Genomic DNA, 27,516 nt, shown 5'->3' with positions numbered 1-27,516 from the left:
AAAAGGGACAGTTTACACCTGAACCTGAGAGGGTCCAAACTCTGGCTAGAGTTGTTCCAGAGGGTTTAAACTAATTTGGCAGGGATAGTGCTGAAGATGAGATACTTGGTTTACAAACAGAGGCAATGAATAGCGAGAAGAGCCTGATGGAGGGGCAAAATTACAGTCAACAAAATGAGTTGCAATGTAAAAGGTGGAAAAAATCAAAAAGGTGAATATAGGACTGAAGGTAGCACTGTTATGGATTGGCATGTATGATGTTGTGGGCATCATAGAATCATAACTGAAAGAAGATTATAGCTGGGAGCTTAATGTCCAAGGATACACAATGTATTGAAAGGACAGTCAAGAAGGCAGAAGGAGTGGCATTTATCTGTTGGTAAAGAATGAAACTAAATCATTAGAGAGAAGTGACATAAGGTCAGAAAGTGTTGAATCATTGCTGGTAGAGCTAAGGAACTGCAAGGGTAAAACGATGTATACAGACCCTCAAACAGTGGTAAGGATGTGATCTACAAGTTATAAGGACTTAGAGAATGCAAGCCAAAAGAGCAATGTTACAATAGTCATGGTGCATTTCAATATGCAGGTAGATTGGGAAAATCAGATTGGTGCTGGATTCCAGGAGGAGGAGTTTCTACATGCACCAGAGTCAATTAGAGAGCTTAAGGTAAAAGAACCCTTGGGGGAAAGTGATCATAATATGATCAAATTCACTCTGAAATTGAGAAGGAGAAGCTAAAGTCAGATGTATCAGTACTATAGTGGAGTAAACAGATTACAGAGGCATGAGAGAGTTGGTCAGAAATGATTTTAAAATAACACTGGCAGGGATGACAGCACAGCAGCAATGGCTGGAATTTCCTGAATCAATTCAGAAAGCACAGGATATATCCATCCTGAAGAGGAAGTAGTAATCTTAAAGGCAAGATGACTCAATGGTAGCTAACAAGAGAAGTCAAAGCCAACAAGAAGTTAGAGGATTGGGAAGCTTTTAAAAACAAACAGAAAGCAACTAAAAGTCATTAAGAAGTAAAGATGGAATACAATAAATAAGTTTGCCTATAGTATTAAGGAGGACACCAACAGTTTCTTCAGATACATAGAGTGTAAAAGAGAGGTGAGAGTGGCTATCAGACCTCTGGAAAATGATGCTGGAGAGGTAGTAATGGGGGACAAGGAAATGGTAGATGAACTGAATCACTATTTTGCATCAGTCTTCACTGTGGAAGACATTAGCAATATGGTGGAAGTTCAGTGGGTCATGCAGTGTGTGAAATTACTATTACAAAGTTCTTGGGAAACTGAAAGGTCTAAAGGTAAATAAGTCACCTGGACCAGATGATGTACACTCCAGTGTTCTGAAAAAGGTGGCTGCGGAGATTGTTGTGGCATTAGTAACGATCTTGCAAGAATCACTAGATTCTGTAATGGTTCAGGAAGACTGGATCATTGCAAATGTCACTCCGCCCTTCAAGAAAGGAGAGAAGCAGGAGAAAGGAAAGTACAAGCCGGTTAGTCTAACATCGTGGTTGGAAAGATGTTGGAGCTGATTATTAAGGATGAGGTCTCAGGGTAGTTGGAGGCACATGATAAAATACCCCATAGTCAGCATGGTGTCCTCAAGGGAAAATCTTGTCTGACAAATCTGTTGGAATTCTTTGAAGAAATAGCAAGCAGGGTAAACATAAGAGAATTGGTTGATGTTGGTATACTTGGATTTTTGGAAGGCTTTGACAGGGTGCCACCCATGAGGCTGCTTAACAAGTTACAAGCCTATGGTATTACAGGAAAGATTCTAGCATGGATAAAGCATTGGCTGATTGGCAGGAGGCAAAGAGTAAGACTAAGGGGAGCCTTTTCTGGTTGGCTGCTGGTGACTAGTAGTGCTCCGCAGAGGTCTAATTTGGGACTGATTCCTTTTAAGTACAATGCCAATGATTTTGATGATGGCTTTATCGCAAAGTTTGTAGATGATACAAAGATGGTGGAAGGCAGGTAGTTTTGAAGAAGTAGAGAGCCTATATTAGAAGGATTTAGACAGATTAGGAGAATGGACAAAGAAGTGGCAGATGGAATATAGTGTTAGGAATTGTATGGTAATGTACTTTGGTAGAAGAAATCAAATGGTTGACTTTTCTAAATGGAGAAAAGATATAAATAACTGAGGCGCAAAGGGACTTGAGTTGACTTTTCTAAATGGAGAAAAAAATATAAAAACTGAGGTGCAAAGGGACTTGGGAGTGCTTTGTGCAGAATTCCCGAAAGGTTAATTTGCAGGTTGAGTCTGTGATGACGAATGTGATGTCCACATTCACTTCAAGAGGACTGGAATATAACAGCAAGGATGTCATGTTGTGATTTTGTAAAACACTGCTAAGGCTCACTTGGAGTATTGTGGCAGTTTTGGGCCCCTTATGTTAGAAAGAACGTGCTGAAATTGGAGAGGGTTCATAGGAGGTTCATGAAAATGATTCCAGGAATGAACGGCTTGTCAGACCAAGAGCGTTTGATGGCTCTGGTCCTGTATTAACTAGAATTCAGAAGAACAAGGGGTGAACTCATTGAAACCTATTGAATGGTGAAAGGACTTGATACAGTGCATGTGGAGAGATGTTTCCTCTGGCTGTAGAGTCCAAGACCAAAGGACATAGCCACCAAATAGTGGCATCCTTTTAGAATGGAGGTGGGGAGGAATTTCTTAAGCCAGAGAATGGTAAATCTGTGGAATTTGTTGCCACAGGCAGGAGTGGAGATCACATCTTTATGTATATTTAAGGCAGATTCTTGATTGGTCAGGACATAATAGGATATTGGAGGAAGGCAGAAGACTGGGGCTGAGAAAAATGGATCACTTTCTAGGATTCTTCATCTCATGATCATGATATTTATTGCTTATTCATTCAATATTATTGTTTTCTTTTTTTATTTTCAGTTTGCTGTCTTTTGCACTTTGGTTGTTTATCTTGTCTATCTTGTTGATTTATTATGTTTCTTTATACTAATTGTGAATACCTACAAGAAAATGAATCTCAATATTGTATATGGTGACTAGATGTATTTTGAAAATGAATTTACATTAAGTTTTGAACTTTGACAACTGTCCAAATGTGGTTTGAAAAAAATCAGTGTGATAATGCACCACAGAGAACAGAAACCTTCATGCTTTGGCCTCCAGGCCAAATAATTTTAATTGCACTTTCAGACAGAAGTGTACTGTGGATGACATCTTGCTGTTCCTCCTGAAGTCCCTTGCATCTCAGAAGCCAGTCTTCAGCAAATTCCACTCATTCCATGTATCATCAGGGACGTTTACAACAGAGGTCATGGGAGTAGGCATCTTCCTAATTATTGCTCAAGACTTTGCTCTGAACTATGTCTGCTTCAGTCTAAGTTGTTTCGGTTTAGCACAACACCAGCATCCACCCAACAGTACATGCAGTTGGCCAGGTCCAGACCATATGTGGCAGAACAAATGGCAAGTTAAATGACAAATAAAGACCCCTTAGCCTTGTATGATCATTAGTGGGGTGATGAAAAGTCTCATCCACAGTGCAAGCTAGCTGTACCTGCTCATCAAGCACTTGCACTGTGGATGAGACGTTTCATCACCCATCTGGTTCTTGCCAAATGATTTCAGAATTCATTCAGGTCTCAGTGTATTCTGATGTAGAAAGGTGAATTCTAGAAATAAGCAAGAGTTAATCTTGAAGTCAAGGCAAAAGTGTAATATCAAAACAGCACAATAAAGGTTCCAATTGGAATCACATTAAATCTCTCTAGCTGTGGAACCTTACCCAGGGCAAAGGATGATAACGTTAGCTGGAGGTTCATCCTTTCCACTGAAGGACATCACTGTAGGAATTTGGATATGTTCTAGGCTGTTTCATTAGTGGTCTTCCCCCAATCATATCAAATGTGGGGCTCTTCACTGATAATTGTGAATGTTTTGTTCAATTTGCAACTCTCTAAATCACGAACTTGTCCATGCATGTGGACAGCAAGACCTATACAAACTTTAGGTAAGGGCTGATAGTGAGTGATATGCACCAGACAATTGACAGGTCTCTACTAACAATCAATAAATTGATTATTACTGATACCCCATCAACATCCTGTATGCCACCATTGAGCAGAACCTTGGCTGGAACAGCCACCAGAAATATGGGCTGAATATCCTGTGGTGAAATCTCCACTTGATTTCCGAAAGTATTTCCATGATCTACAGTGACAGATTGGAAGTGTGATGGAATTATCTCTACCTGGATGAGTGCAACTCCAGAAGCTAAACTACCCTTGACAAGAAAAACCTGCTTCATTGACCCTCCAATTTCCGCACCAAAATGTTAATTCCTTCCATAATTAGGCACATAATATTGCAATGCATGCCATCTAGTAAGTGTACTGTAACAACTTGCCAAGCTTAGCTCCCAAAGACTTCCACTCCTGCCATTAAGAATTATAAGGGCAACAGTTATATATGTACACGACTATATGCAAGTCACAGAATATCCCAAATTAGAAATAAATTAAAGCTCCTTTATTATCACCACGTCTACATCCTAGGGTACACTGTTGGACAGCTCTGAGGAAGCACTTCCACGAGGAAGACTGCAGCAGTGCAAAAGGTAGCTCACCACTATCTTAATCAAGTGGTGGGCAATTCATACTGGCCTCATCAGTAGGACGTTCTTATCCTGCAAATAAAAGAATATATTCTGGGGAAAGAGCTATATAGATCAATCCACATATCAGGTTTACAGGAAGAAGTTTTTTTTTATTAATGTTCAATATCTTGGTCCATTTTTTCTCCTTACAGAAACATCCCATATACTCATTAACGCCACAGCCCAGAATTGCAAACATAACTCATACCTTTTACCTGAATGATATCTACAATAATTTGCTTGGATCGTTGAATTAATGTAAAGCCTTCTTCATGTTCAATAAAATGTTGACCAACAAGCAATGCGATGGCATCAACAGCACTAAGCAATAGAAGCATGAGCTATGTTTCATGTACAGACTTGGGTGATTAAAAAGTATACCATTTGGTCTTTCTCACACAATTGTATAAATCATGTTGTCTATTAGGAGTTGAAGTAATGAAGAGTCAGCAGTTCCAGTGGAAATTCCTGGTTTGTATCATTTACTGCAAATCAAGAGTGGGAAGTTTTTGTTTATTGGCTTTTGATGTGAGTGCTGCTCTTTCATATCCTTCCAGTCATTCTATTGTAATAATCTTTGAATCAAATTCAATGTGGGCACTGAGCCCATAGAGACCTACGTGCTAGAAATTTTCAAAAATGGAAGCTCTTACTTGGCAGAGCACATATTTACAATGAGCTTTTATTTCAACTTTTCCCAAATTGGTGGGGGTGAGGGAAACAGGAGATCATGTTAAAATTTCTTTATTGGTTGATCATGTAACAGTATTTGTTTTAAAGTGGATAGTGTCATCAATATCACCATTGTTCTGTGTCTGTAAACAGCACATGCTTGCTTGGTGCCTTGGATTTTCTTTCAGATTGGAAAATGTAACCATTGCGCTGGGAAGAGCATCACTTTGCATCAGAAAATGTGTGGTGAAGTGTGGTTTTGAAAGAAAGGCTGAAGATACAGACCCAAGGTACCAACCATACACACAAATACAAATATCCACAGAAACAGGCGGTCGATAACCATAGCAACGTACTTCCAGTCTTCACTGATCTGAAAATCAGAGATAGATACATGTCAGAACATAATTTGTTAAAATATTAACACAAACGTTGAAAGGAATTTATTGCTGTGTGTATTTTTTCTGTCCTTTTTGAGTGATGTCATCCTTGGGATCATCCAGACATATGCATTCCTTCCCTAACAGTGTCATTAACCTTTCATCTACTTCTTCTAAATCATATGGCATAAAATGCGCCAGGTGTCATTATGAATTTGGGCAAGAGGAAACTTAACAACTTAGCTCAACTTTGTTCCTTTACACTTCCACTGACGTTAAACAGGGAGAAACATTGAAAATAACTTTTAAGGTATGGGTGAGCAAATATTGGCACAATTTACCCTTGTCTGTAGCCATACATGCATTCTGAGTATTCAAAATACAAATACTACGATAGCTGTAAGTAAGAATATAAAAAGAAGAGAATGCTAGAAATACTCAGCAGGTCAGAGTAGCTTTATGTCAACTTCTGTTTCCATTTTCACCGTGACTCCCTGACCTGTTAAGTATTTCCCACCTTTTCCATTGCCCTTATACCCAGGTAGAAAAATAGCATCTCAGTTCAAAATGTTGCCTTCGGAGCTTGCTACTCTACATTTCTTATAAAATCTATTTTCAGGACAAAATGTCCAAAAACAAAATAACTTAAAGGTCCATTTCCATTTATAATCTAGCAAAGACTTTAACAACATAATTTTCTGCAGTTAATTCTTCAAAGTTTAAATTACTCCAGAAAGCAACATCCATCATCAAGAATCCCCACCATCCAGGACATCCCATCTTATTGCAACACACACAAATGCTGCAGGAAATCAGCAGGCCAGGCAGCACCTATGTTTTGGGCTGAGACCCTTCATCACGACTGGAAACAAAAGATGAGGAGTAGAGTTAAAAGGTGAGGTGAGGGGAGGGAGAAACACAAGGTGATAGGTAAAACTAGGAGGGGTAAGAGTGAAGTAACGAGATGGGAAGTTGATTGGTGAAACAGGGCTGGAAAAGAGGGAATCTAATAGGAGAAGGCAGAAGGCTATGGAAGAAAGGGGAGAGGAGCACCAGAGGGAGGTGATGGGCAGGCAAGGCGATTGGCATAAGGGGGCAGCTGGGGGCAGACCCAAATACAAGACACAGACACTGAAGTACTAGGAACATGACACGGAGTGACAAGGAAGCAAGGGAAGTGGGGAAGAAAGGATGCTGGACATGACACAGGCCCTGGACGATACAAGGATACAGGGCTTGGGCTAGGACTTGACTAGGATAGTGGAACCAGGACATGGAACTTGGAACTAGGAGCCTGGGCTTGGACTCCGAGCCAGAGACTGGACAGGAGCCCAGAACCTTGGTCTTGACTCGGGCCCCGGAACTAGGCGAGGACATGACGAGGCTTGGGTTCTTTGAGGCTGGGGATCTTTGAGGCTTGGATATGGACTCCGAGCCAGAGACTGGGCAAGGTCCTAGAACCTGGGACTTGACTCAGGCTCGGACTCCAGAACTAGGCGAGGACAAGACATGGCTACAGGAAGAGGAGTGGCAACAGAACTGGACGCGAGACTCCTGGACAGGGCAAGGGAACCCCAGCACAGGACGAGGGAACCGCAGCACCGGGCTGGGCAAGGTACTCCTGGGCTGGGCGAGGCACATGGACAAGATGAGAACACAAAGCCATGGCTAGGACAGGACAAGGTTCTTGGATCATGGCTAGATCTGGACAAGACCCTGAAGTCTTGACTTGGTCGAGGGAGAGACAGGAACGCAGAGCCTTGGTCAAGGGAGAGACAAGAACGCAGAGCCTTGGTCAAGGGAGAGACAGGAACATGGAACACAGAGCCAGGACTCCTCCTTAGAAACAGGATATAGGACCGGGACTCATACACAGAATGCAGAATACGACGAGACTGTTCCCAACACACGGCAGCAGCAGACAGCCGGATCTACCTAGCGAAGGTGTGGATACAGACAGTTCCCAACACTAGATAGCAGCAAATGGCCGGACCTACCTAGCGAAGGTATGGATACAGGCAGTTCCCAACACTAGGTAGCGGCAAACAGCCAGACTTACCTAGCGAAGGCGTGGATACAGACAGTTCCCAACACTTGGTAGCGGCAAACGGCCGGACCTACCTAGCAAAGGCGTGGATACAGACAGTTCCCAACACTAAGTAGCAGCAAATGGCTGGACCTACCTAGTGAAGGTGTGGACACAGAAACAGTTCAAAACAACGATAGACATTTCCTTATCTTGCTCCGGCGATTGAACTAGACAACGGTGCAGGCAAGGGTTACAGGCTAGGCTAGGCTAGGCTAGGCTGGAGGGGAGGGGAGGGGAGGGGAGGGGAGGGGAGGGGAGGGGAGGGGAGGGGAGGGGAGGGGAGGGGAGGGGAGGGGAGGGGAGGGGAGGGGAGGGGAGGGGAGGAGAGGAGAGGAGAGGAGAGGAGAGGAGAGGGGAGGAGAGGGGAGGAGAGGGGAGGAGAGGGGAGGAGAGGGGAGGAGAGGGGAGGAGAGGGGAGGAGAGGGGAGGAGAGGGGAGGAGAGGGGAGGAGAGGGGAGGAGAGGAGAGGAGAGGAGAGGGGAGAGGAGAGGGGAGAGGAGAGGAGAGGAGAGGGGAGAGGAGAGGGGAGGAGAGGGGAGGAGAGGGGAGGAGAGGGGAGGAGAGGGGAGAGGAGAGGAGAGGAGAGGAGAGGGGAGAGGAGAGGGGAGAGGAGGGGAGAGGAGAGGAGAGGAGAGGAGAGGAGGGGAGGGGAGAGGAGGGGACAGGGGGTATGGACAGGAACAATCCAGCAGCCAGAGGCTGAATCCTGAAGGTATTTATGAAGTCAGCCCAAATGAGATTCAGCTGCCTCAACAGAAACTGGGGAAAACCAGAAAACCTGGAATAAGGAACATGAACTGGACTGTGAACCGGAATGCGGATTTCATGGACCAGACCATGACAGAGATAAGGTGAGAGAGGGGAAAAGGGAATGGGGATTGGTGAAGGGGAGGCATTACTGGAAGTTCAAGAAATCAATATTCATACCATCAGGTTGGAGGCTACCCAGATGGAATATAAGGTGTTGTTCCTTCAACTTGAGTGTGGCCTCATCATGACAGTAGAACACAGAGTGATGCAGAGGCACACAGCACCAGGATCAAAAACAACTACTTCCCCTCATCCATTTGTTTCTTGAACCAACTGGCACAATACAAATCACTGGAGTTTAGCAGCACTGTGACCATATTGATTACTATGCATTAAAACTTATGTTTTTTGTTATAATTGTTTTCTTCATTGTAAAAATAATGTATAATTTGTTTAATTTATGCTTTTCCTGTGAATGCTGATTATATGATGCCATGCTCCTATGCTGCTGCTGCACATAACATTTTGATGCCACTGTGAATACATGTACTTGTGTAAATAACAATAAATTCACTCCTGACTTTCTTAACTTCTAAGTTCATCATTGCCTGCATGTTAACTCATAAAAAACACAAGCAACATCATTTGAACACAATCAGGGAAGACACTTCAGTGCGGTAAAGAGCAGGAGAAAAGCTTCTGAATTAAATGTTAAACTAAGGCTATGTTTACCACTTAGATGGGGGACTAACTATTCCACAGCACCATTTAGAAGAACAGAAAGATCCTCCTTGTCCATAGGGCACTGACTATGGAATTATACTCCTGTTTTCTTTTCCCCCATACTAACTGCTATATTTAATCTCAGGCTCCGGGGGTTCATTCAACTTTATTGCCGCAATCAATTTACAAAATATTCACTGTTTAGAAAAGGCAACTAAGTGGATGCTTACCGATGTAATTTCAGATCGTTGTGTGAATTCTGGTCACTGGGATGGGCTTTGGGAGAGAGGCGAAGTGACCTAGCATGGGCATTATTATCAGATTGCCAATTCCATGTTGGCTTATCCCTAGTATCAGAATCAGAATCAGGCGTACTACCTGATAACACTGGCATATGTCATGAAATTTGTTAATTTAGCAGCAACAGCAGTACAATGTAATACATGATAATATAGGGAAAAATAAGTAAATCAATTACAATAAGTGTGTATATATATGTGTGTGTGTGTGTGTGTGTGTGTGTGTGTGTGTGTTCATGGGGCCAATATCCATTTAGGAACTGATGGCAGAGGGGAAGAAACTGTTCCTTTAGACTTCTCTACCTCCTTCCTGATGGCAACAATGAGCATGTCCTGGGTGATAGGTGTCCTCAATAATGAACACCACCTTTCTGAGGCACTGCTCCTCGAAGATGTCTTGGATACCACGGAGGCTAGTACCCAAGATGGAGCTGACTAATTTTCTGTAGCTTCTTTCAATCCGGTGTTGTAGCCCACCACCCCCATACCAGACAGTGATGCAGTCTGTCAGAATGCTCTCCAAAGTACATTTGAGTTTCTTAGGTAAAAAAATCTCCTCAGATTCCAAATGAAATAAAGTCACTGTCTTGCCTTCTTTATTGTTGCATCAATATGTTGGAATCAGGTTAAATCTTCAGAGATCTTGACACACAGGAACCTTAAATTTCTCACTCTCCCCACTTCTGATCCCTCTATGAGGATTGCTATGTGTCCGCTCGTCCCACCCTTTCTGAAGTCAACAGTCAGCTCTTTGGTTTTACTAACATTGAGTTCAAGGTTGTTGCTGTGACATCACTCAACTAGCTGGTATATCTTGTTCCTGTACAACCCCTTGTCTCCATCTGAGATTCTGACAAAAATGGTTGTATCATTAGAAAATTTATAGATGGCATTTCAGCTATGCCTAGCCACATAGTGATAGATAGAAAGAGAGTAGAGCAGTGGGCTAAGCACACACCCTTGAGGTGCGCCAGTGTTGATTGTCAGTGAGGCAGAGATGTTATCACCAATCTACACAGATTGTGGTCTTCCGGTTAGGAGGACAAGGATCCAATTGCAGAGGGAGGTACAGAAGCCTAGGTTTTGTAGCTTTTCAATCAGGCCTGTAGGAATGATGGTGTTAAATGCTGATCTGTAATGAACAGCATCCTGATATAGGTGTTTGTATTGTCCAGGTGATGTAAGGCCTTGTGAAGAACCATTGAGATTGTGTCTGCTGAAGACCTATTGTGGCAATAGGCAAATAATAGTGGGTCCAGGTCCTTGCTGAGGCAGGAGTTGATTCCAGCCAGGACCAACCTCTCAAAGCATTTCATCACCATAGATGTGGGTACTTCCTTGATGATAGTTATTAAGGCAGCTAACACTACACTTCTTGGGCACTGATATAATTGTTCCATTTTTGAAGTTGGTACAAACTTCCGACCATAGCAATGAGAGTTTGACATGTTCTTGAATACACCTGCCAATTGGTTGGCACAAGTTTTCAGATCCTTACCAGGTACTCCATCAGGGTCTGATACCTTGCGAGGGTTCACCCTCTGGAAAGCCGGCCTGACATAGGCCTCCAAGACAGAGATCACAGGGTCATCGGGTGCAGCAGGGATCTTCACAGCTGTAGTTATATTCTCCCTATCACAGCGGGCATTGAAGGCATTGAGCTTGTCTGGGGGTGAAAGATCGCTGTCATTCATGCTATTGGGTTTCGCTTTGAAGGAAGTAATGTCCTGCAAAACCTGTCAGAGTTGATGTGCATGCGACGTCGCCACCAACCTCACTCAGAATTATTTCTTTGCTCTTGAAAAAGCCCTCTGCAAGCCATACCTGGGTCACCCTTTCTCTTCACCATTTACACCTCAGACTTCAACTACTGCACAGAGTCTTGTCATCTTCAGAAGTTTTCTGATGACTCTGCCATAGTTGGATGCATCAGCAAGGGAGATGAGGCTGAGTACAGGGCTACGGTAGGAAACTTTGTCACATGGTGTGAGCAGAATTATCTGCAGCTTAATGTGAAAAAGACTAAGGAGCTGGTGGTAGACCTGAGGAGAGCTAAGGTACCGGTGACCCCTGTTTCCATCCAGGGGTTCAGTGTGGACATGGTGGAGGATTACAAGTACCTGGGGATACGAATTGACAATAATCTGGACTGGTCAAAGAACACTGAGGCTGTCTACAAGAAGAGACAGAGCCATCTCTATTTCTTGAGGAGACTGAGGTCCTGTAACATCTGCCGGACGATGCTGAGAATGTTCTATGAGCCTGTGGTGGCCAGGGCTATCATGTTTGCTGTTGTGTGCTGGGGCAGCAGGCTGAGGGTAGCAGACACCAAAAGAATCAACAAACTCATTCGTAAGGCCAGTGATGTTGTGGGGATGGAACTGGTCTCTCTGACGGTGGTGTCTGAAAAGAGGATGCTGTCTAAGTTGCATGCCATCTTGGTCAATGTATCCCATCCACTACATTATGTACTGGGTGGGCACAGGAGTACATTCAGCCAGAGACTCATTCCACCGAGACGCAGCACAGAGCGTCATAGGAAGTCATTCCTGCCTGTGGCCATCAAACTTCACAACTCCTCCCTTGGAGGGTCAGACACCCTGAGCCAATAGGCTGGTCTTGGACTTATTTCATAATTTACTGGCATTATTTACATATTACTATTTAACTATTTATGGTTCTATTACTATTTATTATTTATGGTGCAACCGTAACGGAAAACAATTTCCCCCGGGATCAATGAAGTATGACTATGACTATGACAGACTTAAGTGCCACAGTTTTGGACCTTAACAGAAAATGAAGATCTTGGTTCATTCACAGCTTTTGGCTTGGGAGCCGCGAATGGCATCATGGGTAAATGGCATCTTCTGTTCCACTCCTCATCACTTTAGCAAGCATGGTTGGGCTTTGGCCAAATGACCATTGGGTGATCTCATTGTGTTTTACCGAATCCCTCCAAGTCATTAAGCATTCCTTTGCAGTACTCTGCATGAATAACTGAGAACCTCACACAATGGAAAAGTTTGTTGCAAGTTAAGTAAAGAATAGATTTTCTAGGAGGCAATTTGCAAAATTAGAAACTGGAGGAATATTGAAAGTCTCGTACAAAATTGATAAAAGGATGAGCTGGAGAATTCAAGGAACTGGGCACCACAGTAGTGTAGCTGTTAGCATGACACTATTACAGCTCGGGGTGTTGCACTTTGGTGTTCAATCCTGACATCCGCTCTAAGGAGTCTCTGTACATCCTCCCTGTGGAATGTGTGGACTTTCTCCGGGTGCTCTGTTTCCTCCCACAGTCCAGAGGTGTACTGGGTAGGTTCACTGGCCAGTGTAAATTGTCTCACAATTAGGCTAGTGTTAAACCAGGGCTGTCGGGTGCTGCAGGATGATGTAGCTCTAAGGGCCAGAAGGGCCTATTCCACACTGTATCTCTAAATGAATAATTGGGGATCTGCTTAACTGAGATTCACTAACCTATCCAGCCTAAAATGAATAACGAGAAGTTACTTTAATGAAGCGGAATATCCCATCAATTATTTCTTCCTGATTTTCCTGCCTTTATTTATCGGTTCGCTATGGAAATAGTGTTTCAGTTAACAAAGAAATGCTGCTTCAGACTCAGGATATTTGATGACAGATTTAACTGATTCCAGCACTGGTGACTGCTTAATGGTTACTGTGGGCCCCAACATCTGAATCGTGTATTGTTCCATCTCAGTTTCATCTTAGCCCCAGAAAGTAGGTGAAATATGTCACTATTTGTCTTGTGATGAAATTGCAGTGATTAGACAATAGTTAGTTCCTTTCACTGAGTACGGACCGACTCAAATTGAATATTTTGCAAGATAGAGCACCTTTCAGACTTCATTGACAACATTATGGCTCATCTCCAACTGGGATCTGGCTCTGCTCTGACTCCACCAGGAAGCCCAGGATATAATCATATTGCTCAAAAGGCAGAACAGGAGAGATGTCGGAGTGATTTGGTTTCCATTCCACTGTGCATCATTCTCGACATAGATCAGCATGCAGTTGATAAGCTACAGAAGTCTTTTCAGGGCCATCTTCAACAACTCGCAGCTGTTGGTTGGGCCAGAAGACCACCTGAGACACAAATCCTCGACATGAGAGGAGGCAGAAATGAGGCTGGCAGGACATTCACCTGTTCAGGGTCTGGAATAGCCTCCTGTGACAGAATAAGGAGGCACCCTCACAGTCCAAGCCACGAGTGGGCAAGATGCTCATCCTCTGGCCTTTCCACAACTTGAACTTCAAGACCAATGTGTGATCAATCTAGCATATCCTACTGATCGTAAACTCTTGCTAACTATCTGATAAATACTTTTTTAAAAAGCTTGAAAGGGCACGGATGCCATATAAATCCTGTTTCTCAGCTCCAGTGAAGGGGAAATAGGACCACATTAGGAGCCTACTGCTTTGAGGTACCTCAAAGAGAAAACTAAAGACGAAAAGGACATGATAGGAGCCAATGAAATATTAATATTTTGCTACCAGAGTACTGGTGGAAATCTGCATTTTAAACCTGAGCTCAAACAGGGCGGAAAGCTGCAGTATAAATTCTACCAGCTAATTAATCTCTTACTGAGTCGACACTACAAAGCAATCCATTATCACTGAGCTGGCTGTAGATTTCACCTTGTGTACAGTGAACAGTCTAATATTCCAACTGACATGTTCCCATGTTGTCAGGAGAAAATGCGAGCACTGAGAACAGTGGTTCAACCTGAAGCAATTACAAAAATATGCCAAAAATTATAGGGTGTTAGTTAGCTGGATAGAAATCACGAAGCTAGGTGAAAATGTCAAAAGAACAGAAAATGAATGATCCAGGTCAACTAAAAAGATAATTTGATCTTCTCATTAGCTTGATCCTTAAAGGAAATGTTGGTGAGTAAATGGCTGCCTCGCTTAGTAGGTCACCACTAATTCACTCACAATATCCTTCCATAAACTGGAGTTAGGCTTTTGACATATGGTAAAAAACGACTAAAGATTTAAGGTTTATCGAAATTGACAGGCTGCCTTGTGTGAAATAAACAGCCACTCGTATTCTTCCCTTATCACGTATGATATGCTGGAGGAAGAGGGTGGCACTGTATAGGGTCCCTGCACACTATAGGGCTTCTCCCTGTCTACAAATTGGCTTTCACCTGTTCTCTTCATCCAGGATCGTCTACTTCCCCAACTAACCCCAAGGTTTGCTTCAAGGTTTCTGCTGTAGAGTGAATGATGCAAGATTCCCCTTAGAAGATGAGGACAGGCTTCCTTTAGTGGCTCATTTCCCTTTTATATTTTTTGTTTATAAAAGCTGGAACTCTCTGTTTTTGGTTCTTTGCTAGCTCTCTTTGTAGTTTGTAGCTGTCCATTGCTGGTATCTCGTCTTTTCTTCAATTTTCTACCACCTTGAACTTCCTCTTGGACACAGTAGTGCATCGCTCTTATCAAACTCATCTTTCTCTTTGGAATGTAGCTTTGCTGAGAACCATGTAATATTTCCTGACCTATCTACCACTGATTTACCTTTTAATCTATTTTTCCAGTCCATATTAGATAACTCTCCTTATTCCATTATTCTTGCCTTTATTTAACTTTAAGACATCAGTTTCATAATCAAGTTTCGCACTCTCAATCTGAATTTGAAGTGCCACACTCTTTTCAAGGCATCCTTTACTGAGAGATTACTATTAAATGCAATTTCATTGCACAACCTAGAAATCATCTTGAATATACCATAAGAACTTCTCATCAAGGGTATCATTGTCAATTTTATTTGTCTGATTAATGATGATTCAAAGCATCTATAATTATTAGTGTACCTATCTTACAGCCCTATTTATGTCTTGCTTTGTACTTTATACTACAGAGCAGCTCCTGTTAGCATGCCCACCAGTGACTTATTGTCCTTACTGTTTCTTTTTACCTCCACCCAAAATAATTCTATATCATTCCTTACCACTGCAATAATGTCACAGTTTATTTTAAACAGAGCCATTGTACTTCATTTTCCTCTGTGAGTTAAAGGGGGAATACGAGAATGTGTGATGAAGGTTGAGGAAAAACAAAAGGATTGAGAGAGTCCATGTGTATAAAATGAGTCATGCAGGTGGACTGAAAATTAGAATGCTAAATCCAGCAGGAATGCAAGCAATTTCAGGAAAGTTTTTTTCTGAGAAGTCAGATTGTTTTGCAATATCAACTAAATATGAAAGAGTTGGAAGGAGTATTGATCACATGGCCACTGCTGTTGTTTTATCGATGGTGTATTTAATGGGCAGCAAATGAGCCTCCTATAACTGCGTTTCCTTAGTGAAAATGTCAGAGATGTGCTGGCTATAGTAATCTTCCTTACTTAGCTCTATGCTCTTTAATTGGCCATCCATTCAGTGACAGTGATCAATTGACAGGTTTACAACATGCAAGAAATACCATGATGACTATTAGGAAACATTCAGGGCACTTGAAATGTTTCATCTGGTCTTTGGATTGACAGTGCAATAGGTATCATTACATTTATTGTATTGGCTGTACAGGAAGAGGCCACATTAACCTTGGCATCTGAACAGTAGTTCCCTGTTTAGCAATGAAGTGTCTTGCATGCCATACACATTAGTAAGGCTGTTAATTTTCTGAGATTGCTGGCAGATGTTAAGTGATGAAGGTAAATAAGTTTGCAATTATAAGGTGCTTTCCACATCCTCAGAGCACTGTAAAGTTTATTAGTTTTCACCTGTAAGGTCCTTATACTGAGAATTTTAGATGCAAGCAACTTTCATGTCTCTAGTGAAGTCTAGATTTGGCTAAGGAACAACAAACAAATGCATGCATTGATTCATGTATAACTGGCCTAGAAAACTTTTAAAAATGTAATCAATTTTACTTATTACTTATTATTATCTATTTTTGCAATTAGCTCAAACTCCCGCAAGTGCTGAAAGTGAATGCTTACGCCAGCTGCAGAGTGTACTGAATTGGGAAATTAAAAATCTCACACAAATGAATAAAGAAACCTTGTTGCCTTAATCACAAATAAAAGCTATAGCAGAGGCAACATCTGCAAGGTATCTAAATGTCACTGCACATCGACTAATGCAGCAAGGCTTGTTTTTCTGAAGATGGAACAAACCTTGTCACTATTAGCGCAATAAGTCAGATTACCTGTATATTAGGATGAGATCAGTAATGCAGGTACTGGAAAACCAATGGAGGAAAATCATGAAAACTACAGGTGCTGGAAATCAGAATCAAAAACAGAAAATGCTGGAAACATTCAGTACATCAGGCAAACTCAGTAGAAAGAGAAACATTGCTGATAATCACTCTGCTTATTGAATGTTTCTGGTATTTACTGCTTCTGGATATATGGAGTTGTTCAGATGGCAATCAACAAGGTGCCACCTTATGCAAATGCATATTCAAAATTTAAGAATATGAGGTGGATGAAAGTATTTATAACAGCAGTAGTAGAGATATCTTTGGATCATATCACAGTATGAAACTAAAATGGCTAGGTATGGTTAATTTGGCGGAGAGTAGAAAGCATTGGTGGTGAATAGTAATTGTGAGGGAAGTGAGGCATTAAGACAAGGTCATATTGTAATAGAGGCTTTTAATCTACTGACAGAGAGGACAAATCACATTAGCACTGACAATGTAAAGGATTAATTCATGGAAAAACACTCAAGGAGTTATTCAGCCAGAAATTGGATAACTCGCATGGTCCTGATAGTCTACACCCAGAATTAGAGTAGTTGGATGCAATGGTTATAATGTTCAAAACCATGCTTGTGTTTTTTTTACAGGGTATACATGTAACCCCACTATTTAACAACAGACAGAGAGGGATGACAGGAAATTATAAACTGTTGTCCCTACTTCAGTAGTTCAGAATATGATAGCATCCTTAAAAAAGGATGAGACGTCTATAAAAAATAACATCAGATTGTGCAGACTCAACATGGACATGTGAAAGCAAAACCTTATTTGACTATCTAGCAATCACGAAGAAATCTGCAGATGCTGGAATTTCAAGCAACACACATAAAAAATGCTGGTAGAGGAAGAGGTACAGTCTTACTATCTCTTCTTTCAGTTAGTCCTGACAAAGGGTCTTGGCCCCAAACATCGACTGTACCTCTTCCTTTAGATGCCGCCTGGCCTGCTGCGTTCTCCAGCATTTTTTTTTGACTATCTAGGGAAGTTTTTTTGAGGATGTCTCCAGTAGAGCAAAGGGGGGGAGGTATCCAGTCAATGTGATGTATTTGGACTTTTAGGAGACTTTCAGTCAGCTTCCACACAGATGATTGGCAAACAAGGTTAGAGCTTAAGATATCTGGGGTAGTATACGAGAGCGGCTTGATAATTAGTTAATGAAAGAAGGGAATGAGAAGGAATAAAGAGTGCTTTCCCTTCTGGGTGATGAATACTGGGCAGTGCAAGGATCGGACCTTAGATCTCAACTACTCATACTCATAAAGGGAATTTAGCTGCGTAGGCCGAATGCGATATTTCTGAGTTTGTGAATGACACAAATATACAGTAAGTGGGAATGATGAGAAAACAAAAGACTTCAAGGGAATATCGAAAGAAAGATGAGTGGACAACGTAGCAGATGGTTGAAAAATTGACATTCATGGCTACTTTATCAGAGTATGTTCGTGGTCTTCTGCTGCTGTAGTTCAATACCCCCTTAATATCAGAAAATATATACAATATATCCTATATACAACATAGCCACTTGACTGCAAGGTTTGATGTGTTGTGTGTCCAGAGATGCTCTTCTGCACACTACTGTTGTAATATGAGGTTATTTACATCCCTGTCAGTTTGAACCAGTCCAGTCACTCTCCCTTGACGTCTCTCATTAACAAAGCACTTTCACCCACAGAACTGACACTCACTGGACAATTTTTGCTTTCTATACCATTCTCTGTAAACTGTGGAGACTGTTGTGCATGAAAAAAAATCCCAGAAGATCACCAGTTTCTGAGATACTCAAGCCATTCCATTAGATCACATTTCTTCCCTATTCTGATGTGTGGACTTCTGATGAACCTCTTGACCATGTCTGCGTGCTTTTATGCATTAAAGTGCTGTCACATGATTGGTTGTTTAGATATTTGTATTAATGAACAGGGGTACAGGTGTACCTAATAAAATTGTCACTTTATTAATATTCACTATTGAAAACAGATACGCTAAATATTTTGAAGCACACACTGAGTAAAACTGATGTTCAAAGGAACACATGAGCCCTTGTACATTATTTACTGAAAGATAATATGCAGCTAAAGCAGGTCTTTAGGATGAAAAATGATATATTGTCACTAACTGACTACGGGAGTAAAGACGTCTCACAACAATTATATGGGGCTTTGGTGTGACTATACATGAAGTATTCTGAACAGTTTTAATCTCCTTACCTATATTTGCTACAGAGAATGTATAGAAATGATTCACCAGACTACTCCAGCAGGAATCAGTGCCTTCACCATTAGTCCTGGGGTTTAACAGGTTTGCTGGGAAGGAAGATAAGGATTTTCTACCACAGATCAGGCAGATATGTGAAAGGACACACACAAATTGCTGGAGGAACTCAGCAGGCCAGGCAGCATCAATGGAAAAGAGCAAACAGTCGGCGTTTTGGGCCGAGACCCTTCATCATGAGTCCTACTGAAGGGTCTCGGTCCAAAACATCGACTGTACTCTGATAGATGCTGTCTAGCCTGTTGAGTTTCTCCAGTATTTTGTGTGTGTTGCTTGGATTTCCAGCATCTGCATATTTTCTTTTGCTTGAGATACGTGCAAGATCCACTTCTTGATGCTATTGGCTGACAAACCTCCAACAGAGGTCTGATCCGTTCATTGATTTGTCAATATACACAGGCACGGCCAGCAGGCTGGCAGAGCAGTGCAAGTACAGGATTTGGCGGGAGGCTTTGGGGAGCTCGTCCTCGCTTTATAGGAGCAGACAGATTCAGAATTTGATTATTTTTGTGCAAGTCTCAATACTATGAAGTAGGGTAAAAGGAATGGAAAAAGCAAGGATTGTGTTCTTATAGATTAATTTACTTCCTAATGTAAGTATAGCATCCGATCAATTGACTCAAAGAAGCAGAATTTTTATTAGATTAAGAATAGAGACTGAAGGGTTATTCTTATTACTGTATGAATGCAGCTCTCTCTTCTCAGTTGATTTGAGAGAATAATTGCCTTCATCCATAACAAGGACAGGGTGGCTGGCAAACCTTGTGTTCACTAATGCTGTTGGAGTTCATAGAGTCATACATCATGGAGACAGGTCCTTTATCTCTGAGTTCCTGCTGACCATTAACCACCCATTTACATTCATCACACTGTATTAACCCGCATTCTCTGCAACTTCCTCGAGATTTTACCCTACACACTTGGGCCCTTTTGCAGTAACAAATCAACCTACCAACCTGCATACATTTCGGATGTGGGAAGAAATGGAAACACCCACGATATTTCAGTGAAAACATGCAATTTACACACAGACAGCACCAGAAGTCATGATGAGTGATGTCAGAGGGAAAGCTGATATTGACTTTGATGGGAGATGACTGCTGAGTGGTAGAGACGAGGCAGTTAAATGAAGCAGAATGGGGTAAGGATTTAATAGTGTGGTTCACGTAAGCATTTTTCTCAATTGATTTAGAAGGATGGGAAGATGTGTTCCAATTTGCTAGCAAAAGCTTCTGGTGGAACCCTGATTTCACAGTGGTCTGCTGAAGCATGTTCGGTTATGTAAGTTTATCTCAGTAAGGTGAGTGCTGGGTGGCATAATTTCTGTTGAGGGCAAAACAATCTTCCTCTGCTTTTTTTTTGATGAGCTTTCAGCAGCATGGTAAAATGGATTGATCATTCAGTGCTGGAAAAAAATACTTTTTAAGTAACACAAGAAAACAATACATTGGTAAAACATGTTTGCACTGAAAAGTGGTATTAATCTGTCTTTCCTTATGGTGAACAAATAATACATATAAAAATTCACTTTCACAAACATTGGTGTTTAGCTAAACCCATCATAATGCATGTTAATGACGCAATCAAACAGGGATGAATTTTGAGGCAACCATTATGCCTTAAGCACAGGGAAAGCTGATAGAGGTTTGAATACAGTTTTTAGCTTTCTTTAGTTCTGAAGGGTTCAGATAAAGTGAATTGGAAAAGGTGATTATTTCTGCATGGGGAATCCAATGTACAATTGTTTTAAAGAGAGAAAAATGATATACAAAGGTTATTTTGTGCACAGAGGGTGGTAGTGCATGAAATGTTCTGCCATTACCTGATGTAGCTGCAAAGTCAGAGACAAACAGCATGAAAACAGCCCTTTAACCCTACTGGTACCTGCCAATCAGGATGTCAATCCAAACTACTCTCATTTGCCTGCATTTGGTCATTATACTTCTAAACACGTACCTGCCCAATCGTACTTTAAAAGTTGCCTTTGTACCTGTCCCAACTACTTTATCTAACTACTTATTTCATATGCATACCATCATCTGTGCATAAAAAAGTTGCACTTTGATTTCCTATTAAAACTTCCCCTCTCACTTTAAACCTGTGCCCACTACTTCTTGATCCCCCAATCCTGGAAAAAAGACTGCCTGCATTTACCTTATCTGTGTCCTTATGACGTTATTAACCCTGCAGTCTCCTGTGCTCTAAGGGGAAAAAAACTAGCCGTCTAATATCTCCCTATAATTCAGTTCCTCAAGTCCTGGCAGCATCCTTGGAATTTTTCTGCACTCTATCCATTTAATAACATCTTTCCTTTAGCAGGGTGAAAAAAACTGAACATAATACTCCTCAATATTTCAAGTGCAGCCTCACTAGATTCTTGTATGACTGTAACATTAGCTCCACATGTCTATGCTGAATGCCTTGACTGATTAAGGCCAGTATGTCAAAAGCCTTCTTCACCATCCTGTACATCTGTAACTCCGATTTCAGAGAACTCTGTCCCTGATTTCCAAGGTCACTGTGTTATACAACAGTCCAAAGAGACCTGCCATTAATTGTGAGAGTCTTATCCTCATTTGACATTCCAAAAACACCTTACACTTATCTGAATTAAACTCTATTTGGCATTCCTTGGTCCTCTGATACAGATAGTCAAGATTCCCCTGTTGTTTTTGATTACCTTCTTCACTCTCTATGATACTATCAATTTAGTGTCATTAGCAAAGTTATTAACCATGCCTTGTAAATTCTCGTCCAAGCTTTAACCATGCCTTGATACGCATGAGACAACAATGGGTCCAGCACCAGCCACTGAGGCACACCACTAAACACATTCTCCATTCTGAGAAACAATTTTCCACCATCATTATCTGCTTCTTGCCATCATAGCCAGTTGTGTATCCAATTAACCAGCTCTCCCTGCATTCCATATGATCTAACATTTCAGAGCAGCTTACCATGTGGAACCTTAGCAAAGGCCTCAGTTAAGTCCAGAAAGATCATGTCTAAAACCTCATTAACCTTCCGAGTCACTTCATCAAAAAACTCTATCAAGTTCATAAGATATGATTTTCCATGCACAATGCCATGCTATCTACCCAAAAATCAACCTCTGTCTTTCCAGATATACAAACAATTTACCCCTTCATAATCTTTTCCAGTAACTTACCTACCACAAATGTTAAACTTGCTGGTCTATAGTTCCAAGGTATTTCTTTGCAGTCCTTCTTAAATGTTACACAACATTCACTACCCCCCAGCTTCCCATCACTTCACTTGGGGCTGACAATGATGCAAACATCTCAACCAGGGCCTCTGTAATTAATTTCTTCTCACACTGTTCTTTGGTGTACCTGATCAGGCCCTAGAGATTTGTCTACCATCATAAATTTTAAGATACCCAGCACCTCCTCTTCTGCAATATAGATTATCCCCAAGACATCCCAATTATCTTTCCTTAGTTATAAAGTCATCATGTCTTTCTCTACAGTAAGAACAGAGCAAACAGAGTAAGCAGTCGATGTTATGGCTGAGGTTCAGGACTCCGTTTTCTCAGCCCAAAACATTAACTGCTTATTCATTCTGCGACAGGGTCCTGAATTACCCCTATGAACTGTGCTTTTGAAAAAGAGAGAGAGAGAGTTATTTAACACCAACATGTTGTTTTGAAAAGAGAGAGAGAAAGAACAAGAGAGAGAGACGGAGACTAACTGTTGGACTGTCACTTTAAGGCAGGAGGAACTTTTGGATTTTTGCTGAGTTGGAGAGAGAGAGAGAGAGCCAAGCAGCCCGTAAGCCCGTAAGTGGTGACCGAGGGCGGTGTTATTTGATGGACAATCAATGTTATGATTTTTCGGCAGCATGTTTATACTTCCAAGGACATTTGCCTGCTTGTACATTTCTTACACAGTCAAAGGAAGGAGTTATTTGAATGACAGTTGGTACTCAGTATGGTGAGATAAATAGGAGGTCAGACGATATAGACCTCAGGCACAAGTTTTGGACACTGAATAAGCTTTGTTGTACCCACAGAAAAAGTGGGTTTTTGGAGGATCGATCAAGCAGATTGATCAGTGGCTCTTGCAGTGAGAAAAGGGATTGACCGGTGGGGAGTTGTCCATGTGTCTAACGTTTGCCTAGGTTGATAGCTCCACTACAGGAAAACTGTCCCCTTTGTTGTGGTCACAGTCGGTGACTTTTAAAGGATTTCGGAGGACAACGAGAAAATCGACGGCGTCAGCTCACCTGAAGACTCAAATCTCTCCCTCTCTCTCTCTCCATCACTACTCAACTCAACACCACGAACTGAACTGAAATTTACTCATCATCGTAAGACTGTATCTTTTACCCCTAGACTTGAAGAAGCTTGGTTTTTCACATATATTTCCACACTTACTGATTTACTTACTTATATATAATCATTGCTAACCTGTTTGATTTATCTACATTTGTATTACTGTATTGCGAGGTTGCTATTAAATATTATTAGTTAATAGCAATGCTGGACTCCAAAGTGTTTTCCACCTCTGCTGGTTCTTTAACCCGTCACGGGGTACATGACAATTCCCATAGATGTTGCCTGACCTGCTGAGTTCTGCCAGCATTTTGTGTGTGTTGCTTTGGGTTTCCAGCAACTGCAGATTTTCTCTTATTTACCATTTTGCCCATCTCCTGTTGCTCCATACGAACATATTTGCTTTGTGAGGGGCCTTCTTTCCCCTTAAGTTATTCTTTTTCCCTTAACGTACTTATAAAATCTCTTTGGATTCTCCTTAACCCTCCCTACCAAAGCTGACTTATGCCTCTCATTTGCCCACCTGATTTTCTTCTTGAGTAGGTACTTGCATTCACTATACTCCTCCAGGGATTCACTTGATCCCAGCTGCCTGCACTGGACTCATACCTCCTTCTTATTCCCAACCAGCACCTCAATATTTCTGATCAACTACGGCTGCCAACTCATCCAGAGACCAATAATTTATGAAAGGAAGTATTTGGAAGTGGATGTACGGATAGCGACAGTACAGTATCCTTAGTTTATGTCTGTCCAAAGAGGTAGCAGCCATAAACTTGATGGGCTGAATGACCACTTTCTGCATTTTGGGTTCTCATGGCTCTACTTGGAACAAAACACAAGGCAGAGGTCTATGGGAGACACAGTCTGTTTGACGATAATACTAAAATAAATCTTTAATTAAAGTTACCATCAATTTGGATATTTTTTACTGCTTAGTAACTTTGTTCTCTAGATGTTGAAATAAGAGGAAAGAAAGGATAAGCTCACACTCTGGTCTTCATCTTCACATTTCATGTGCTCTGCTACGAATCTGACACCATCCACTGCCTCTTCTATGTTGCACCGAGCCTTTGCTGATCCCTTCTTCCTTAAATCCTGCTGATAGGACATGTCTCTCAGTCTCCAGCCACATCTCAGTGCTGGCTCTTTGTTCCCACAGCTTGTTTGAAAATCAGCTTGGTCTATTTCACTATCGATACAGGTCAACAGCTGTTTCTTCCTCATTCGGTCCTTTATACTTCGATTTTCTGGCCGCTTCATTAACAGAAGAGTCGGCAGCTTCTTAAGAAATATTTGCTTCACCCATTCAGGCATGGTGTGGGTGGTGGGTGACCGATGGTGAACGTTCAACACGCAGACACTGGTGACTATTGAAAAAGTTACCAAAACCATGGTAAACATCAGGTACTTGCCAATTAGTGGAACATCCAGTGACGTCGGTGGAACAATCTTCGATATGAGCAGTAAAAAGACTGTTAGTGCCAGCAGAACAGAAATACACAGTGTTATCTTCTCGCCACAATCAGAGGGCAAGTAGAACACCAAAATTGCAAGAGAAGTGATCAACACACAGGGGATGATGAGGTTAATGGTATAGAACAATGGTTTCCTCCTGATGATAAAATCATATGTGATATCAACATATGTTGGGTCTGATGGAATCTCATTCCTTCTCCCTGGAAGTGACACAATATCCCATTCTCCGCTGGGCTTGAAGTCATCCCTGCTTGCAACATCACTGCTTAAAACTAAATCAATTTCAGTGCGATCATATGTCCACGATCGAAATTTCAATGTACAGTTTTGCTGGTCAAAAGGGAAGTGTTTCACTTCGATTCTGCAGGCACTCTTATAGATGGCAGGAGGCAGCCAGAAGATATCTCCATTGCTGTATACAATTGCATTAGTATAGAGGGACACCTCATAGGTTCCATCAGCACTGGAAAGAAAGAAATATATAGTGTTAATTTCTCAGGATATTTGGAGAGAAGTATAATTACTTCCTCCTTTCAAGTGGCTGGGACTTTCCATTTTTTGTTTGTCTGCAGATGACACTGAGTGACAAAGGAATCAGATCACATCAGTGTCCTCTCCCATATCCTCAGGCCTGAGACCCAAAATAGTCTCAGTTGGCAATGATGGGGGAAGGCCACCTCATTTGTATTCTTGAAGCAGACACTCCATTCTGAGCTCTGTTATGGGAAAACATTATGATGCAGAGAGAGGAAATAATTCAACAGTGTAGACAAATCCTTCTTGAGATAATGGGAATTCTAAACCCAGAGGAACCCAGCATAAATGGCAGAACAATCAAACCACATCTCAACTCACTCACATCCTAGTTTGTCAAGCCTCCTGTCCAATTTGTACAAGAGTTGGCAATCCCTTCAATGGTTTCATCAACTACTTCATAATTCAGCTGATCAGAGTGGAAGCAAGTCTTCCTAGATTCTGAGGGACTACCTGAGAAGAATATGACAGCTCTGATCTAAATCCTTGGACTGGTTTACAGTATGTAGTGGATGGGTTGCCTTAGGATGAAATATTTGACAGACTAGATTATACTTGTTGGAGCTTAGATGGGTGAGAGGGACCTGAATGAATGATGAGATCATGAGATCTACATATAGGGAGGATGTTTCTCTTTTTAGAAAGACTTGAACTATTTAGGGTCATTGTTAAAATGTAGATGGTTACCCTTTTAAGACAGGGATGAGGTGACATTTCTTCTCTGAGAGTAATAGTGTTTAGCACTTTCTTCCTCAAAGGATAGTGGAAGTCAAGTTTTAGAATATTTTAAGACAGAGTTACTGTGGGTAAATGCTTGATAAGTAGAGGGGTGAATGGTTCCTACAGTTGGACAGACATGTGGAGTTGAGATCAACAATGATATTCTTACAATGCTGGGTTAGCTGGCGATGCCCTCATCCCGTAAATGAATTTTTAAAAAGTCAGAGGGGCCAGATGACCTACTGCTCCTAATTCATATGCTGGCTAACGAAGAGATATTGAGACTAATCTTGGCTCTCAATCCACAGTCTTGTCGGTGATAGTTAATATAAGCAAAGCTTTCTGCCTCTACCATCCTTCCAGGATTTATGTTTATACAATATCTACATGCTAAAAGCAGTCACTGCCTCTAATGCACAACACATGAAAAGTGATTCTGCAATCTGATTCTCTGACAGCAATGTATCTGTGGTTATCATCCTAACGTTTCTAAAGATAAACTCCCAGGATGTGCAGTCTCTTGGACCCTGCAGTATTATCCTTAACGGCTCAACCAGGAAATGTATGTCTACACCATCTTAAGTCATTTTTGGGACAAATAAAAGCTGCTTCTTTCATGCCTTCGCCCAAACAGGACTAGGTGAAATTATAAATCCCTAAAATTGCAAAGTTCTGTCAAAGTGCAAAAAAACAATGTGATAAATAGTTAACCTACTTGTTATATAACACTATGTCAGGGAGCCAAAGATGCCGAGAATATATTCTGAGCTGGTCGATGCCTTCATATTTTCCTGGATCCCATCTTAACCGATAGTCATTCCATTCCTGGTTGGATAAAATCAATTGCAGATCATGGGTGATTAGCAATGTTTCTTTACTTTGTTTTGTTCATTCTATAACAAAATAAACTTTGTAAGAGAGATGTCAGATTGCCTTCATCAAATGTCATGAAAGAGATTTCTCTATAACCGGGAAAACTGGACCCATTGCTGCATTTTGGTCAAACACTCATTACGAGAACTTAATGGAATATTAATTGATGATTTATGGCTCTACTTCCTGAGGAGACTGAGGTCCGTACAATCTTCTATGCAGTGGTGTGCTGGGGCAATGGCATCGATACGGGTGATGCCAACAGCTTAATAAACTGATTAGAAAGGCTGGCTCTGTTACTGGAGTCAAACTGGACACATTGGAGGCTGTGGTAGAACAAAGGACCCTATGGACAATCCAGGCAATTCTGGACAATGTTTCTCACCCTCTGCATGCCACCTTGGCTGAACAAAGGAGCACTTTTGGTAATAGACAAAGATAACTGTGCTGCTCTAAAGAGCGCTATATGAGGTCATTCTTACGCTCAGCCATCAGGCTCTATAATGAGTCAACCTTTAGCCAGGGA

General features: G+C 41.5%; 1 protein-coding gene across 2 annotated transcripts in view; it reads right to left on the bottom strand.

The window, feature by feature from the left end:
* Nucleotides 1-4,792: 4,792 nt before the first annotated feature.
* The window catches only part of LOC140197770 (neuronal acetylcholine receptor subunit beta-2-like), a 58,378-nt gene continuing 35,654 nt past the window's right edge, over nt 4,793-27,516 (bottom strand). The window contains exons 4-6 of one of the 2 annotated variants that reach the window (XM_072258208.1): nt 26,833-26,942; nt 24,375-25,326; nt 4,793-5,712 (exon numbers count right to left, since the gene is read on the bottom strand). In XM_072258208.1, coding sequence (XP_072114309.1) covers nt 5,572-5,712; nt 24,375-25,326; nt 26,833-26,942 — 1,203 coding nt within the window. In that variant the 3' untranslated portion in view covers nt 4,793-5,571. The remainder of the gene's footprint in view (nt 5,713-24,374; nt 25,327-26,832; nt 26,943-27,516) is intronic. The other variant, XM_072258209.1, reaches the window with a different exon arrangement.

This window comes from Mobula birostris, chromosome 5 (genome assembly GCF_030028105.1).
Source record: "Mobula birostris isolate sMobBir1 chromosome 5, sMobBir1.hap1, whole genome shotgun sequence".
Classification (NCBI taxonomy): domain Eukaryota; kingdom Metazoa; phylum Chordata; class Chondrichthyes; order Myliobatiformes; family Myliobatidae; genus Mobula; species Mobula birostris.
The sequence above is the reverse complement of the archived record's forward strand: the minus strand, read 5'-3'. Positions and strand labels throughout refer to the sequence as shown.